The sequence below is a fragment of the Enhydra lutris genome, unplaced genomic scaffold, assembly GCF_002288905.1.
Source record: "Enhydra lutris kenyoni isolate GAN:26980312 unplaced genomic scaffold, ASM228890v2 scaffoldscaffold36, whole genome shotgun sequence".
Classification (NCBI taxonomy): Eukaryota; Metazoa; Chordata; class Mammalia; order Carnivora; family Mustelidae; genus Enhydra; species Enhydra lutris.
In genome coordinates, this window is record NW_019154120.1 from 16,660,895 (window position 1) to 16,677,944 (window position 17,050).

Genomic DNA, 17,050 nt, shown 5'->3' on the forward strand with positions numbered 1-17,050 from the left:
TCCTTGTGTGGCTAAAGGGGTGGGGGAGCTCTCTGGGGTTTCTTTATAAAAGCACCAAGCCCCTTCATGAGGCCTCTACCTCATGATCTAAGTCCCTCCCAAAGGCCCCGCTGCCTCAGACCATCACCTTGGAGGTTAGGATTGCAACATGTGAATATCAGGAGACACAAGGATTCCGTTCATAACATACATCCAGCTTCGTTTTTGTGGGAAAATATTAGTACTTGACTCATGGTTGTTTTAAGAATCTTCCCACATGTAAGGTACTTGGAACGGAAGCCGGCTCTTATTAAGCATTTGATGAATGGTGGTTCCTGCTGTTGTTTTTAATAATAACCACGACCTGTGTGGTGAAGGCATTCAGAGCAGCAAGTGTCTGGAGCAGGCGCGGAGCCCAGAGGATCCAGGGCCGTCCGAGGGGGTCTCAGGAAGGAGGGGGAGCCGGCCAATCAAGGAAGGCTGCCCAGGACCTGGACAAGTGGGAGGAGGAACGCTGCAAAAGATCCCAGCGCTGATCCAGAGAACCCTAAGAACTGTGTGGAAAGCGTGAGATTAGTTTGCCTGAGGCCGGGCAGAGGCGGGTGGGTATTGAGAAACGGGTCTCTTCACTCTCCCGCGAGAAGCTAGGGCTCCGCGGAGGACCAGGAGCCCAGCCAAGCCAGTTCCCGTTCCATTCTCTTACAGAGAGCACTTTCTTGTCTCGGTGAGAAATAAATGAATTCCCGCCCCCGCCGCCGTGTACTGCTCTCTTCGGGTACAAGAGCTCACTGAACCATAGCTGGGACTTTTGAGAAAGCTACTTTAGGAAGGTTGGTTAGGAAATCACTTTCCATAAGATGGGTTTATGTGGCCTCGGGGCTCTCTGCGACTGAATTTCTCACTGCCGGCCAGTTCTTTTGGTTAGAGCATGGGGGGGAAAAGGGAAAAAAAAAATCCACAAAATGCACAAAAATGCAAAATAATTGCACTCTTTTATAAGCCAGCTTTTCTCAGTCTGCAGCTGTGTCCTTTATATTTCCATTGGCAGATACTAAGAAAACGAAGTTTAGGCCAGTCTATTTAAGATCCCAGCTAAAGACATCACCCAGCCTAAGTAAAAACACATTACACGGGTACCACCTACTTAGGGTTTCTTTTTTTTTTTTTTGATGTTTTTAAGATTTTATTTATTTGACAGACAGAGAGATCACAAGTAGGCAGAAAGGCAGGCAGAGAGAGAGGGGGAAGCAGGCTCCCCGCTGAGCAGAGAGCCCGATGCGGGGCTCCATCCCAGGACCCTAGGATCATGACCCGAGGCGAAGGCAGAGGCTTTAACCCACTGAGCCACCTAGGCGCCCCTATACTTAGGGTTTCTTGAAATGTTAAGTGTTGTGGCCTCAAACATCAGAGCCTAAAAGTAGTCTCCCCTCCCCCTCAGCAGGGCCTGTGGTGCCCGTGAACAGCATAGCCTTGCCATAGCTAACACTCTTACTCGCCTCTGTTGCCGTCACTAGAACACTTCAGCGTTTTCATCTGTGGGAATAAGTCTGTGTGTGTGGGCTTCTTACCGACCATCTCTGTAGTCCTAAAGATTTCCACTAGGAAGAACGCCACGTACCGATGTGGAACTTCAGGAAAGATAGCATATCCGTTAGGAATGTCCAGAGAAACAGAGAGAAGCTTATTTAAAGGAATTAGTTAACGAGATCGTGGAGGCGAGCAACTCAGGAGTCCATAGGACGGGCTGGAGACCCAGAAGAAAGTTCCAGTTGGAGTCGAAAGGCCGTCTGCCTCCAAAATTCCCTCTCCCCTGGGGGAAGTGGGGTTTTTTTCTAGGAAGGCCTTCTCCTGATCCAATGGGCCCACCACCATTTTGGAGGGTAAACTGATTGTTTCAGACTCAACTGAATTAAATGTGGATCCCATCTAACAAATATCCCCACAGAAACACGTAGACGATGGTTGACCCAACGTCTGGCTACTGTGGCTGTTGTCTGTAGCCACATTGACTCGGAAAATTAACCCCTGCGGAGAGCGCGGAGGCTGGAATTTCTGAACAAGTGTGCTGAGGAGAACGGGGCAGTTTAAGACTGTTGTTGCCTCACATGTGTGTCTCCAAGTCAAAAGTCAGCCGCCCTGGGCCAGATCGGACCCACTGGCTATTTTTGTAAATAAAGTTTTATTGAAACACAACCATACTCCTGCACCTAAGTATTATCCATGGCTGCGTTTGCCCTGCCACCGCAGAGTGGAGGAGTGGTTGCCAGCCAGATCTGTTCTGCCAAGCCCCGCTGTATTATTTTGTTTTGCCAGGTGATAGGATAATCTGATTTGTTCTAGCTCAACAGTTATTAATGGAGCATAAACTGGGGGAAGAGAGTAGTGCCCATCCCTCCAGGGGACACAGTCCTTGCCAGATACCCAGACAACAGTAAGAGCTACTCATAAAGGAAGCAGAGGACCAGGTTGAGCTTTTACTGTGTGGCGGGCACCGTGCAGAAGGCATCATCCCAGGTAACCTTCATAAAAGCACCATAAAGGCTGTATTACTGCCACCCTGGGATATAGGTGAGAGGATGAGGCTGAAAGGACTCAAGGTCACAAAGAGAGTAGCAGGGTCGGGAGGGCTGGCTGCAGAACCCATACTCCTCCCCATAAAGCGGCATGCCTCCTAGCCTGCAACAGAGTAGGCCTTCCAGAAATAAGGCAGAACATAGGAGCAAGAGAAAAATACAGAGCACAATACATGGGCTGCTTAGGGGCCCCTGGGTGGCTCAGTCAGCTAAGCACCTGCCTTTGGCTCAGATCATGATCTCAGGGTCCTGGGATCACGCCCTGCTCAGCAGGGAGTCTGCATCTCCACCCCACCCTCCCTCTCTGGTCTCCCTGTCTCAAATAAATTTTTTTAAATCTTTTAAAAATAAAAAAAAAGAAAAAAAACCATTGGCTCCTTAGAGGTGATAGTTAGTGGAAGAAGCGGTGTTTGACTGGCAGGAAAGCAGACGTGCCATCATCACAGTTTCGGGGGAAAGGATTTAGCCGGGGCAGCCTTCCAGGTCCTCATGAGAGCGGCACGATGCCTGCCACAGGGACCCCGTCGGCGGGGAGGCTGGCCAACCCACCCGTTCCACCTTCCCGTGTGGCGGAGCAGACCAGGCCTAGCCCGCGCCCGAGGATCGTTCATCTGTCAGCACCCGGGGAAGTCAGCGCGGGGACTGAGATGCTGGCTCTAGTCCGGAGGCCAAGGCAGCGCAGCCTGAGCTCCTGACTTCCAGCCAAAGTCCCTTCAGAGGCTTGTTAAATATCCGTTTGTAAGGACTGGGAGGAGGAGATATTTTAATTCTCTTCAAGTCGGAGGCCATCCAGAGATCTCCAGCTGTTTCCAGCCCCTCCTCAGCATGCAGGGTCCACACACACACACACTCACAGAGACACACACAGGCACTAGCCCCGCATCACTCACACCAGCCCTGTTCCAGAACCTCCCTCCCGCCCCTCCTCGCCTACGTGACCTCCACTCCTCGAGCTCTCGGACGGTGCCTACGCCCCTCACCAGGGCCCGCTGTTCTCTGATGTGCATCTGGAAAAAGTTCCCTGTCTTACGGCAGCTGCTGAAAAAGCCCTGACAGGCCTGCAGGTGCTGCTGCAGGACCAGGGGCCATCCAGACGAGCGGCGGACCCCAGGGGATGAGGAGATGGCCCGGGGGAAAATCACAGGGAAGGGGTTTTGCCTTCCACCACAGCCAGCCTGAGCACCAAGCTCCCAGACGCAGTACTTTTAAAAGGCAGCCCGTGGCCCGAAGGCTTAACGCCCTTGTAAACATAGCTGGGCACGTCCACAGGCCCCAAGGGGAGTGCAGCCCAGGAGGTCTGTGCCAGACCCAGGCCCAGCGCCGCCGCCCCGTCTGCAGAACGACCGTGGCTGACGTGAGCCCACCCTTACCCTTGTCTTTTTCAGATTACGACGTGTGCGCTGAGGCCCCCTGTGAGCAGCAGTGCACGGACAACTTCGGCCGAGTGCTGTGCACCTGCTACCCGGGGTTCCGGTACGACCGGGAGAGACACCGGAGGCGCGAGAAGCCCTACTGCCTGGGTGTGTTGGCAGCACCTGTGAATGTTCCAGCCCCTGGGCTGGTGATTCAGTCGTTTCCTGGAGACACTCCATCCCTGGGGCCAGCTCCCCGGGCGGCTCTGATCTTTGTTTCTTCCCTTATGTCCCGACACTCAGTATCATGCCAGCCGTCACTGCCTTGATCGAACCAGCCTCGGCCGAGGAATTCTTCCGGGAGCTGGTACCTGCGAGATCCCAACAGGCAGTGAGCTCGGAGGGCGGGAGAAGGGGAGCATTAGCAAGTGAAAGCAAGAACAGTGTCAAACGGGATATAAGTGGGCAGAAACATCAAAACACAGGCGAGACCCCACATTCTCTCGGAAGGCCAGGCAGAGAGGCTGGGGACGAGGAAGGGCCCATGTGGCAGGCAGACTGGTGGGGAGTCAGCCACCTGGACAGCAGCTGAGCGGGCTCAGCACTGTCGGTCACCACCAGCCGGGTCCTGCCCGCACTGGCGGGGCTGTCCAGGCATGCCTTCTTCGCCTGGAAGACGGGGTGATGGTGATGGTCCCCTGGAGCCACGTTTCCATGTGTGGTCGGTCCATGGCTAACCTGCCTCAGAAACATCTGGGGTCCTTGATTTCCAACAAGATTCCCGGCCTCGCCTCCAGGGCCTGAGGGTAGGTCCAGAAATCTGCACTTACACAAGCATCTCTGGTGACGGCGTGCACAGGCGAGCTGGAGATTGAGCTGGACGGTAGCTGAGGAGCAGGCAGGGGGTCTGGGTGGAGACTAAGCGAGCTGGGATGAGGCTTTAGAGCGCCCCACTGGAGACGTTCTAGATGTGGGTCTCCTAGGTCTCCAGGTGGCACCGATGGTAGCTCCCTGCACTGACAAAGAGGGGTGAGACCACCAAGTGGCTGGACCTGGGACCTGTGGCGCCTCCCACAGGGAGCATGGTGCCCCACGCTGTCTCGCTGAGGTCCCAGGCGTGGGGGCTCTGCTTTCAGTTTGTGGGAGCTCTGGTGTCACACTTAGTCCACAGGTGACAGTGCATACTGCCAGGGGACCTTCCAAAGGACCACACCCCCTGGCGTGCCGAGGTAGGTCCCAGGCAGCTCGTCCAGAGAGGGGTGGGGCGTCATCCACATCCTGAAGTGCAGGGCTGAGCTCTGTCTGCCCCCCTCCCCAACATGCACACAGGACTGAGTGTCATGTCCGTCCCCCTCAGCCCCAACCTCTGATGTCTTCAACCAGGGAGCAGGAAACAGACCGGGGCCTCCCTCTCTTCCCCCGCTGGGAAACAGTTCCCCGTTCCGCGGGGGAGCAAGTCTGTGATGTGCACGGTTTATGTGGACTCTGACGGGTGACTTGTTTGATGGTCTCATGGCTCGTTTCCACCACTCACGGGCGGTCCGTCTGGGTCATTGATGACCCCAAAATTTCCTGGGGAAAACTCTCCATTAGATCCATTGTGACTATTTTCTTTTGCCAGAAGTGGCTTTTCTCAGATTTTGTTACATTTCTTAACTGGGGAGGAGCCATTCATAACTGACCTTGGGTCACTATCCAGCTGCTCTGAACCTAGAGCCATAAAGGTGGGGTGGGGGTGGAGGAGACCAACAACAACAAAAAAAAAACCTTAGCCCACTCGGGTCCTTGCAGAAAATCATGGCCCCGATGCTTGCTTTTCAAACAGTGTTGCTCTCTGTCCACTCATTTCCTCTTTTGAGGATCCCAGCCAAGTATTTCAGGCTGGCATCATGGTCATGTTTTGTAGATGGGAACTTCGAGGGCTGGCAACACTCGCACCAGGCCACGTGACATGGCAGTGGCAGATCCCCGACCGGAAAGCCTGTCACTGATCAGCCTGGCACCATGGTGACACGGCCCGGGGCACTCCAGGTGCACTGGCTCCTGTCTCTAGCATCCTGCTCTAGTGCAGCCTTCCCTGACCAAGGCTGGCAGAGGGTCCTTTGCAGACGTTCGTCATGGGTTGTGTGGGAAGAGAGTTCTCTGAACTAGAGCATTCTCTGCTTTGGTCCAAACCCAGATATTGACGAGTGTGCCACCAGCAACGAGACGCTGTGCGCACACACGTGCATCAACACCGTGGGCAGCTACCGCTGCGAATGCCGGGAGGGTTACATCCAGGAGGACGACGGGAGGACGTGCACCCGGGGAGACAAATACCCCAATGACACTGGTGAGTGGGGCAAGCCACGTTTCCCCATGGATAGGCCCTTGGGAGCCCCACCGGGGTGGGCTTTCAGCCACTGACATTAATTTGTGGGCCAACTTGAAAATGAGCAACAAGAAAGGGAGCAGTGGGCAGGAAGGGGCATTTGCACGAAGGGCAGGTGGGACCCGGGTTAAGAGAGGGGTGGGACACAAGGTGGAGCCCCGGTGGAGTGAAGCTGGCAGTGAGGGTTGTGAGCTGGTGTGTATTTGAGGAAACTCTCCACCATATGGATGTGTGTGCTCAGGTGGAAATCAGTAGAACTTAGCTAGGTGCTGGGACCACACTCAGATGAGCAGAGAGGAGGCCAGGACGCCATGTTCTCTCAGAGAATGGGTTGACTATCAATAGGAAACACGTCCGTGTCAGGTCCACGCATACATCAACGCTGCTTAATGTACAGCCCACACTCTGTGCCTGCCCAGAACCATTTGTTACTTGGTTTCTGATTGCATAAAAACAGAAGTTGAGTGTTCAGGCGTGTTTATACCCATTTGTAGACACCGATCCAAAGATCAATGCTTGTATTTTGTCGTCTTTTACTAGTCATTGGTTTTTATTGTGTTTTGCAAATAGTCAAGTGCAACAAGGTTAAAAGCTGGCCTTCGGAGTTTGAGAAGCTGATCCACATTCCATCAACCCGATCCAACTGACATGTCTCTCACCCAGGGAAATGATCAGCTTGAAGGCTGGGTCACTCCTTTAAGTCTGGAAGAAGGAGCCTCTGTGCTCCTGTATCCGACACTCACAGGGCGGGAAGCTGCTCCCATCTTCCTGTGCTCAGGGCATAGCTCTAACCTGTCCCTCTTAGGAGGGGACAGGATACTGTCTGTCCGGAGAGGCTGGCTGGGCCTTGGACTCTCTGAGTGGGGCAGGGATTTCTGGGCAAATCATCTGTACTGAGAAGCCAGGGAGCTGGGAAGGCTGAACGGTGTAGACACTCGGGAGAAGGTGACTCTTGGGTGTAGCCCGAAATTTCGAAAAAAAAAAAGTGGAGGACAGTTGCCATCAGCTGAGGACAGCAAACAGCTGGGGGACAGCTGCTCACATGGAAAAACTACAAAGCAAAATTCTAAGAAGGGGCGGGTTGAGTCATGAGGAAGCCACTGTGTATTAGAAGTAGAAGCAGAATGTGTCTGGAGCCAGCTCAGGATTGGGCAATCTGGAATAATATAAATGCATCAGCGGGCCTGGGGACACTTCTTCAAGTCTAAAGCATGTGGAGCCTGCCTGCCCAGAGGCGCTTCGAACAGGGACGAACAGTCTTTTGGGTAGAAGGGTTGACTGAGGAAAAATGTTTGCAGGCCTTTTTTTTTTTTTTTAATTCAAAATTAAAGTCACTTCATTTTTGTCCCATGAAGGAGAAGGTGGGAGAGGGGCAGGGTGTGGAGCTTACCTATTTGATTATCTCCTTTAATGAGAGGAGATAATTCTTTGAAAAATAAAGTGCAGCCTTTTCGCCACTGACTTAATTCGTGGGCCAACTTGAACATGAGCCACAAGAAAACAGCTTTCTAGCTTTCATTCTGGGATTGGATTTGCAGCTCTGCTCCGAGCCAGGAAGCCCAGGGACTGTGCAGCCGACTCCACTGTCTCTCTGCCTTACGTTTCTGTCCAGGTGAACCCTGTTTACTTGGGCACGAAGGGCAGCGTTGAACAACCCAATCTAGACGTTAACCCTCAGAAACTGCAACCACAGATGCTTACTGCTGGAGTGTTGGAGTGGGATTAGATAGGACGGATCCCCAAATAACAGGACCTAGCCTCAGCCATGAGCAGTTCCCACCTGGCGCTGGTCTGCCCGGGCACCAGGCCTTTACCTCATAGAGAACCAGAGAAGCCGGTTGGAACTTTCCAAGACAGCATGAGAGTTTCCTATTGAAATGTTCTTTGGTCTGGGGTGGCCTCCCTGTGTGACACTGTAGGGAGGGCTCTTGCCCAAGCACAGTGATAAGGTGGGCCCGGTCAGAGGCACTCACCTTCTCCCTCCTGCTTTGGCCGTGTAGACCCGGGCGGGGGGCCCAGCAACGAGCCGGGCGGAGAAGTTCTCCTTGTGTCTCTGAAGTTAGCCGTCTGTTGTGTTAGGTCAGTCCTCAGAAAGCAGTCCTCTGCTTCCTTCCCAGAGAAATGACTTGTACTACTTAAAAGTTTTTAGTGTGTTACACTAAACTACACAAGAAGTTTCAGCATGAGAGAGCAAGTTCAAGAAATCAAGAATTTTACTTTAGTGATGAGCAGTGACTTCTCTGGCTGAGAATTCTAGGAAAAACTGAAGTGGTTGTAATGAGAAGGGGTGTAGACCTGCAACTTTCTTTTGTACCTTCTCTCATAGTCTTTTCACGTAAAGATGACCTATTTTCTCCCAACTGTTTATTACAGCCTTTCCCCATTGGGTTCTACAGAGCTTGGAGTCTTGTGAGCTGCAAATAAGCCTGCCTTCCTTCCTTCCTTTCTTTCTTTTTTTTTTTTTTTAAGATTTTTTTTTTTTGACAGAGAGAGAGAGAGAGAGAGAGGGAGAGAAAGCTCAAGTAGACAGAGTGGCAGGCAGAGGGAGAAGCAGCTTCCCCGCAGAGCAGGGAGCCCAATGTGGGACTCGATCCCAGTACTCTGGACAACGACCTGAGCTGAAGGCAGATGTTTAACGACTGAGTCACCCAGGTGCCCAAGCCTTCCTTTCTTTAGAAACATCTGCATTCAGATGTTTGGGGAAGAACACGTTACTACCCCCACTTAGGGATTCATGGGCCAAGTGCATGAATGGTTCAGAGAGACTGCCTTTTTCAAAGATGTTAATTTTGATTAAGCCTGAAATTCCCCCAAATTATTTTCTTAAGAAAGGCCTATAAACATCTCACAGACAAGAGTGCCCTGAAAAATACAATTTGGAAAATTCTAATGTATTAACCTCAAAGGCCTGAACTCTGGGGTTGAACATGGTAGGTCGTCTGGTTGGCTTTCGGGCAAAGATGTCTTCATCGACCAATGAAGCAGCCGAAAGTCCAGAGGGAAGCCATTTGCTGTGGATTGCAGAGCCTCTGATGAACAAAAACAGGGCCAGAGTCCTCCATCCTGCCACACGGAGAGACCGTTTGTTCCTGTTTACAGTGGCTTCAGTGGGAGACGTCTGTCTAATTAGCAAGAACCGCCTGGTGCTTCTACCACCGAGCTTTATTGTTGCACAAAACTCATTTACAGATGAGCCTAAGCTGCAAATTCCCTTTCTCCTCTCTCTCTCCATCCTCCTCTTCATAGAACAGCTACAAACAGTTTAAAAAACAAAACAAAGCCAAAGCTGAAACAGCACTGTCTGTTGGCTCACACTCCACCACCACCCCCCTCCATGTCCCTGGGCCACTGACAGCAGCATTAGAAAAAGAATTTCTCCATATTTTTCAGTTACCGGTGTCTATGGAGTTCACCACACACGCACATGGGATGAGCATTTGGTTTTAGTGTTTTGCTAAGAAAAACATTCCAACACCAGTAACCAAGGACATCAGGAGGGAAGGGACAGAGAGGAGGAATCCAGACCCGTCGTTAAAATTATGAGCAAGGACAGGCATGTCGTAGGCCGTGAGTATGAGAGTCCTAACTCGAGCGATGAGCCCCCCAGAAGGTAGGGGGGGTAGCTTTGCGGGTGCTGGCAACAAAAGCAAGCACCCTGGACGCGTTGCTTTGACAGCGATGCCCTGGAACATTCCATGGCCTGGGGGCTAGGAGAGCTGGCCGTAGAAGCAGCTGCGGTACTGACCATGGAGCGTGGCTGGGCAGGTTCCGGGCCCCCGCTGCCTGCTCTGTAGACGGAGCAGGAGTGTCAGACTGTGTGAGCTCTGCAGACCCTCTAGCCCTCCCATGTTCCTTCCAGAATGTGGTGGCGTGTAGCCTGAGTCACCTAAGCCTGACCAGCCCCAGCACCACCCTCATGTCTTTGTCCTCCATCTAAGTGAGCCCCAAGGGTCCAAGAACTAGTTGATGCCCAGCTTCAACAGCTAAGCCGAGAACGTTCCTTACTGTATCTAGAAGATGAATCAGGACCAGGCAGATTCTCAGCTCAGCAACCGGAGAAGTCAGGGGCCAGGCAAGGCAGCTAAGCAGCTTCGTCTGTTTTGGACAGATTAATAAACCTAATATTTCATCGTGGTTATTTTTTTGATGAAGAGATAATGATGATTGAACGTGAACACATGGGACCTAAAATCTCCCTTCCCCCCCTTTTTTTTAACTTTGCATTGTCTAATGTCTGTGACGTTATAGTCAGAGGAATTTAAAATCAAACACAGCCTCGGCTCGCTGTTAGAGAGCGGTGGGGGGTGAAAGGTTGTGGCGCACACGCCGGCCTGGCGGCTCGAGCCCCCAGCCACCCGGCCAGCACGGCGTGCTCGGTCGCTTGCTTTGAAAATATGTAGCTGGAGCCCGTGTAGACACCCCAGGGAGTCTGTGCAGCACTGATGGGGAGACAAATTAGGGACACATTGGCTCCATAGTAATGAGCTTACTGCCCTGTTTTTCAACTTCTGTTTACTTTCTGATAGAGCGACCACGACCCTCGGGCAGTTCAAAGCTTCTAGGAGGGCCAGGTGTTTCATGTAATTTTCAAGCTCTGCTAATCCGTAGATCAGTGGTTCTCCACCCAGGAAGCTTTAAAAATTGCCAATACTGTTCCCTGGCTGCAGCCTCCAGGTGGGTGGGGTGCGACATAATGCTTTTTTTTTTTTTAACCTCCGCCCCCTCCCCCCCTTCATATGGGGGGGGGTTATAATGGGCCAACGGCATTGAGAACTGCTGGCCAGGGCACAGTCCTCCACGGTCAAGTTTTAAAAACAAACAAACGCTGTTCATTGGTGACATTGCTCATGTGCAAGGTATTGGGAATATCCTTTAGTTTCTGGATTTATTGAAATATTATTAATATGGTATCTGAGGAATTCTTTTTCTAATGCTGTGGGATGCCTAGCCTGCTCGGCATTAGTAAAAATTAGAGCTCCATGCCCCCATGTGGCTAATGAATGATAATGCACCTTTAAAATCTGACCTGGTGGGAGCAGAGTGTTGAGTAAATCCTTCACTTAAGGTGAGCGTGGTCACAGTTCGAGATGCTCGGTGATCGCAGCATGAATTGCCAGGACTGAAAACATGCAGGATCAGAGATGTCTTCCCAGATTTCTAAATGAATTATTAACGTAGCATACACGAGATTCTTTTAGCTCCACGTTTGATATTACTGTAGACAAATTGCAGGATAAATGAGCCCCAATTCAGAACAGATAGCATGTTCCAGGCCTACACACACAATTTATCTTGGAGCTGTCTGAGAGCTCTTTCCAGAGGATGATGTAAAGAGCCCTATCCCACATCTGTTATTTTGTAGGAAATTCAATACCCCCAACAATAACACTTACGGAGCACTTGTCATGTACTGGGCACTGTCCTAGGAACGTACAGGTCTGTCTTCCTTGCTACTATGGCAGTTACCCAGGTGATAAGTGCCTTTGTCATTTTACTGTTGGAGGAACATACCCAGAAGCTGTGACTTCCAACCTAAAGGATACTAAGTGACAACATCAGGATTTAAGCACCGATCATCTGACTCCCCCAGAGCCTCTGCTCCCTGCTACCCTGTTACTCTGTGTCTACAGAACCGACACAGTTCATCTTGATGTCTGTGTTCCAAAGATTACACAAAGTGATGGAGAGCAGACCAGGCATTCTCAGGTCATAGTTCCTCCGCAAAGCTTACTCCCTGGGGGGGTGCTGGCTGAGCACACGTGTGCTTCAGGATCCCATGGAGGGCTTTGACAGATCTGTGCACTCGGCCCCAGACCCAGGATTTCAGATTTTTGGCAACAGGTGCCTGGGCAGTGACGGTGCTGCTCCTGGTCACTCTTGAGAACCACTACCCCGGAGTCTGCCTCCCAGAGAGCACTCGGGGACCCTGAACAGAACACCCCGTAGCCAGCTCGCTGCCCCCCCCCATAATGCTAGATTCAGGACCTGTAAGCCCCCAGCCTGTGCACACAGCCCTCTGGAGGGCCTAGAGCAAGTTATTTTCCTTATTTATAAAGGAGATTGAACCCAAAATACATTCATGCTAATATTCCATGATCTAAACAAAGTAGAGTCTAGAACCTGTAGGGAGGGTTATTCTAATCATGAATATCTCAGGTTGCATTCATCACACCCACACTTGGAAATTCAGCTGAGTATATAATATAGTATATTTCTGAGTATATAGAAATAGGAAGATGGGCTTCTAACTTGTGTTCATGATGGCCTGGCTCTGCCAACAGGGCTAGTTCCTTACAGAGGTCAGTCACAAATTGTTAAGCAGGTGTTCTCATCTGTTTTTGCATTCTCAGTGCCTCATGTGGCCTGGCAAATAGCAGACGCTCCATGGGGGGGAGGGTGGACGAGTGGATGGACTCACAGACAAGTGGATGAGCAAGAGAGGTGGGTTACGGGACGGGATTGTATAAATTGACCAGTAGATGGGACGGAATGCAGGAACGCTAGGTTGACAGAGATGGACGTCCTCCAGCCGTCCTTCAGTGTTGACAAACCTAGTCAGCCTGGAGCCGGGGTCCCCTATTTATGCGGGGTCCACTGTTCCCTGCCATCAGCACAACCAGAGTTGGTGGGGCTGCCGGTCTTCCCCACCTAGTGAGCTCTGCGTGAAAACGTCCTCGTGTCGCTGAGTTATGTTGGCAACAGATCCTCACAGGAGCCCAGGCTCTGTGGGCAAGTAGGACTGTTTGGCACACTACACAGGGACAAAGGGCCCAGAGGAGATTGCCTAATGTGTAGAAGCGGTATTGGACTCAGATTCAGGAAACCACAACTCTAAACCCACATCAGTCAACTTGCGAGATGACTTTCAGGTACCAAATGTCTGTTTCCCCTCATTCTGTTCGTGTTAATACTCTCCTTCAAGACTTCTGGGGTTCCCAGGCAAAAGCAAAGTGAAGGGCTGGGTGGGTCTGAAGCCTGGACCAGGCACGGGCTCCCATTTATTACCGGCAGGTGGCATTGGCCACTGTCCCACAGGCAGGACCTTCATTTAACCCTCACAGTTGCCCTCCACTATAGGAATTATTCTTCCATGTTATGGTTGAGGAATTTGGGGCTTGTTGAGGTCAGATAACTTGCCCGAGACTCCTGAGCTAGTCATGCTAGAGCTGGTCTGCGCAGCGGGGACAACAGCCCCTGGGAAACCACGCTCTTAACCAACCCATTTGACCTCCTCCAAGCAGAGACCTTCCCCAGCCTCTTAGCTCAGTGTTACACAGCTGCGGGGGGAGTCAGCGTGACTCCCCGAGTGTACCAGCTGACCGCGTTGTCGGTGGGGAGCCCCCAACCAGACAGCCAGCCCAGGAAGTGGGGATGAGCGGGGCGGTCATGTCACCCGGCGTCCGTAGGTGGATTTAGAGACGGCCACGCCCCCATAGATCCACGAGCTCTTTCCAGCCACTCGAAACCTGCCCTGTAGGTTGACTGGTTGACCCAGTTGCTTACGGTAACTTAAAGATGGAGCCTGCTTTCCCCGCTCAAACCTGCTGGCTTGAGAAGTGTGTTCCCAGCATGGGTACTCCAAGCCTCGGGCTTCCCGTGACGTGCAGGGATGAGGTGTGGCGGGTGAGCCCTGCGCCCATGCTGCAGGTAAATAGGCAGAGATTTCAGTCACCAGGTTGCCCGCAGACCCCCTCCCCTCCCAAAGAACAGAAACACTGGTCACCACATAGGTCACCAGGCAGGGGACCAGCACCATGGGAGAAACCAGCCGGGCCACGTGAGGAAGGTTCATGAGAGCATGAATGCCCAGCTCATCTATCCATTCGCTAGCTCTGCCTCAGACCATCACCAGCTGGGTGGCTTCAAGGACAGAAATGCATCCTGTCCGTTCTGGAGGCTACAAGTGTGAGACCAAGACATCGGCAGGGTTGGTGCCTTCTGAGGGCCGTGCAGGACAATCTGTCCTGTGCCCCCCCCTGTTTCTGGGGTCTTCGCCAGCGATCTCTGGCCTTCCTTGGCTCCTGCCCTATTGCCTGATCTCTGCCCTCATCTTCATGTGGTGGCCTCCCTGGGTGCGCATCTCGGTCCTGATGTCTCCTTTTTCTACGAACACCAGTCCCGTTGACTGTGGTCCCACCCTGCAACAGTAGGACTTCGTCTTATCACACCACTCACGACCCTATTTCTGAATAAGGTCACGTTCTGAGGTCCTAGGGGTTAGGGCCTCAACATACGAATTTTGGCAAACAGTTCAACCTGTGACGCTCTGCCTCACACGTAGCACGTGCCCTCCTTGTGAGCTCCCCGCAGGTCCAGGTCTGGCTTGTGCTCTGGGGCGGGCAGCCACTCTGCAGGTTGGCGTAGAGACCCCCGCCATCTGAGCGGACACGTGGTGAGTGTGGCCTGAGGTCAGGACCACAGTATCTCTGTAGAGAGAGGACAGGCTTTGTGGAACGTCGGACTTGGTTCTCGATCGTTGATAGGTTTCTGTGAATGGGGACCGCAGAGAGGGCTTCCCAGAAGGGGAATAAGAAAAGCACAAGTCAAGGAGGACAAGAAGTGGCTTAGAGGGACGTTGCTCGGCTGTCCCCAGCTGTATTCCAGACAGCATGGTGAACGCTGGCCTTCAGATGGAGGAGAATAAATCATGTCAGGTTGGGAGATCACACTTCTTGAAAAGCACTGACGAAAGGGCAGTAGTTCCCATATTCACTCCTGCAAGAGGACAATACCGGGGTGCCTGATTGGGAACAGCTGAAGCCAGAGCAGGGGGAGCCCGGGGTGGAGGGTGGAGGCTGCTTCCATCTCTCCCCTGACCCAGGTGTGCAGCCACTGACCTGAGAAGTGGCAAATCACAAGCCTCCCTCCCTCCCTCCCTTGGCCCACTGTCCACGGGTCCTCCGTGGGGACTGCCGTTTGAGAGGCTGTCTGTAGCCTCCCGAGCCCACCCGAGCCCGTCCCCTCCTGCAGGGCACAACGAGAAGTCCGAGAACGCAGTGGAGGCTGGAAGCTGCTGTGCCACGTGCAAGGAGTTTCACCAGATGAAGCAGACGGTGCTGCAGCTGAAGCAGAAGGTACGTGCCCGTCGTGTTCGAGCCGGGCCCCGCAGGAAGAGGACTCGGCAGAGAGGAAAGGGAAGAACAGTGAGAAACAGTAAGACAACGAGTTGTCGCCCACGATCTCCGTGAACATTCACGAAGGTCGCTGCCAGCTGGGTTGGGACTGAGACTTTTCTCCGACCGCCCACCCTCAGAGCTGCCGTGCAAAGGGCAACATGCCCATGAAGGCAAGAAAGCGATCAATTAGGTAACTGCGAAGCGGGGCTCGAGCTGGGGGGCACGTGGCAGAGGTGTAAGGAGGTTGAGCTAGGACTGTTTGAAACCCTGGGTAAAAGAAACGTCCAGACACATGGTCCTGGGGCAGACCTACGCAGTTCTGTTTCATCTAACATTCTGGTTAGGTTTTACAACGAGAACACCCTGTCTATAAACATCCGTAAGTGGACGGTGAATTTCCGTAGCGGCTCTTTTTCACATTGGAAAGCCGCCATTTGGGTGCCTCGTGTCAACAAGAATGAGGGCTGAGTCACTTTCTAAAAGGCTCCCACGCATGCCACAGAGACTATCAGATTTCTAGTAACATTGTTATGCCATGAGTAATGCCCCCGTGATGAATCTGGGGACCTGATTTCTTGAGCAACTGTCCTGGCCCCAGCTCGATGGTATTTATGACCCCTCAGTCCTCCAAAATCACGCTTGTGCTGAGAATCATAGGGGTTTGTTTGTTTAATTGCTGCTGCCTGAGGCTCTTAGCACATCGAGGAGGTGTATGTAATCTGTTTAACTTTGTTATGCCAAAGGGCAAAGGGTAAGCATAAGACAATATGGCTTTTCCATGTTCCACAAACATACACGCAGCCCTTAGTGAGAACCACAGCTACCAGTGAAATAAGCCGATCAATAGGCAGAGAAGGGCAATGGCTTTGCTCGTCTTTCGTTACGTTGTTGGCGAAGATCTGTCCATGTATCCTGTACACGATCCGAAGTAGTCTGTGACCCAATAATAGAACGGGCGGAACACTCTGTAAGTGCAGCACATAAACACATCCCACACATCCCCTCAGTTAAACTTGGATTGATGTCACCATTGATTGAGCAAATTCAAAAACGGGTCTAGGGAAGAAGTAAGTTCACATTTCATACCAGAGGATTAGGGCTCGGCGGACGCAGTTGCTTAGTATCTTAAGACCTAAGGCAGCTCTCTGCGTCCTCTCCTGGACAGTTGAAAATCTAGGAGCTATAGGAAAGCTTTTTCCAGCCTGGAGGATCGTCAGAATAATGCGGTGCCACTAAATCCCACAGGTTGCTCGGAAATGCAGTTACTAATCAGTATCTGGCTTTCGTGTCCTAGTACCCACCACCTTGAAAGACTGCTGTAGAGCGCCAAACAATCCAGTAGCAAGTACTTCTTAGTACTCCAGTAACTCATGTAGTGACTCTCACGCACTTAGTACTCCAGTAACTCTCACGTACTTAGTACTCATGCAGTAACTCACACACTTAGTACTCCAGTAACTCTCATGAGGTTAACTCTCACGTAGTTAATACTCCAGAAATGAGTATGCTGTAACTCACACACACTTAGTACTCCAGTAATGCATGCACTAACTCACACACTTAGTACTCCGGTGACTCTCATGAGGTTAACTCTCACGTAGTTAATACTCCAGAAATGAGTATGTGGTAACTCTCACACACTTAGTACTCCAGTAACTC

General features: G+C 52.0%; 1 protein-coding gene across 1 annotated transcript in view; it reads left to right on the top strand.

The window, feature by feature from the left end:
- LOC111154294 (collagen and calcium binding EGF domains 1) overlaps positions 1 to 17,050 on the top strand; it is a 221,568-nt gene that overhangs the window by 191,855 nt on the left and 12,663 nt on the right. Inside the window, exons 4-6 of the mRNA XM_022513800.1 lie at positions 3,938 to 4,072; positions 6,084 to 6,236; positions 15,246 to 15,349. Of these exons, the coding sequence (XP_022369508.1) occupies positions 3,938 to 4,072; positions 6,084 to 6,236; positions 15,246 to 15,349 (392 nt within the window). The remainder of the gene's footprint in view (positions 1 to 3,937; positions 4,073 to 6,083; positions 6,237 to 15,245; positions 15,350 to 17,050) is intronic.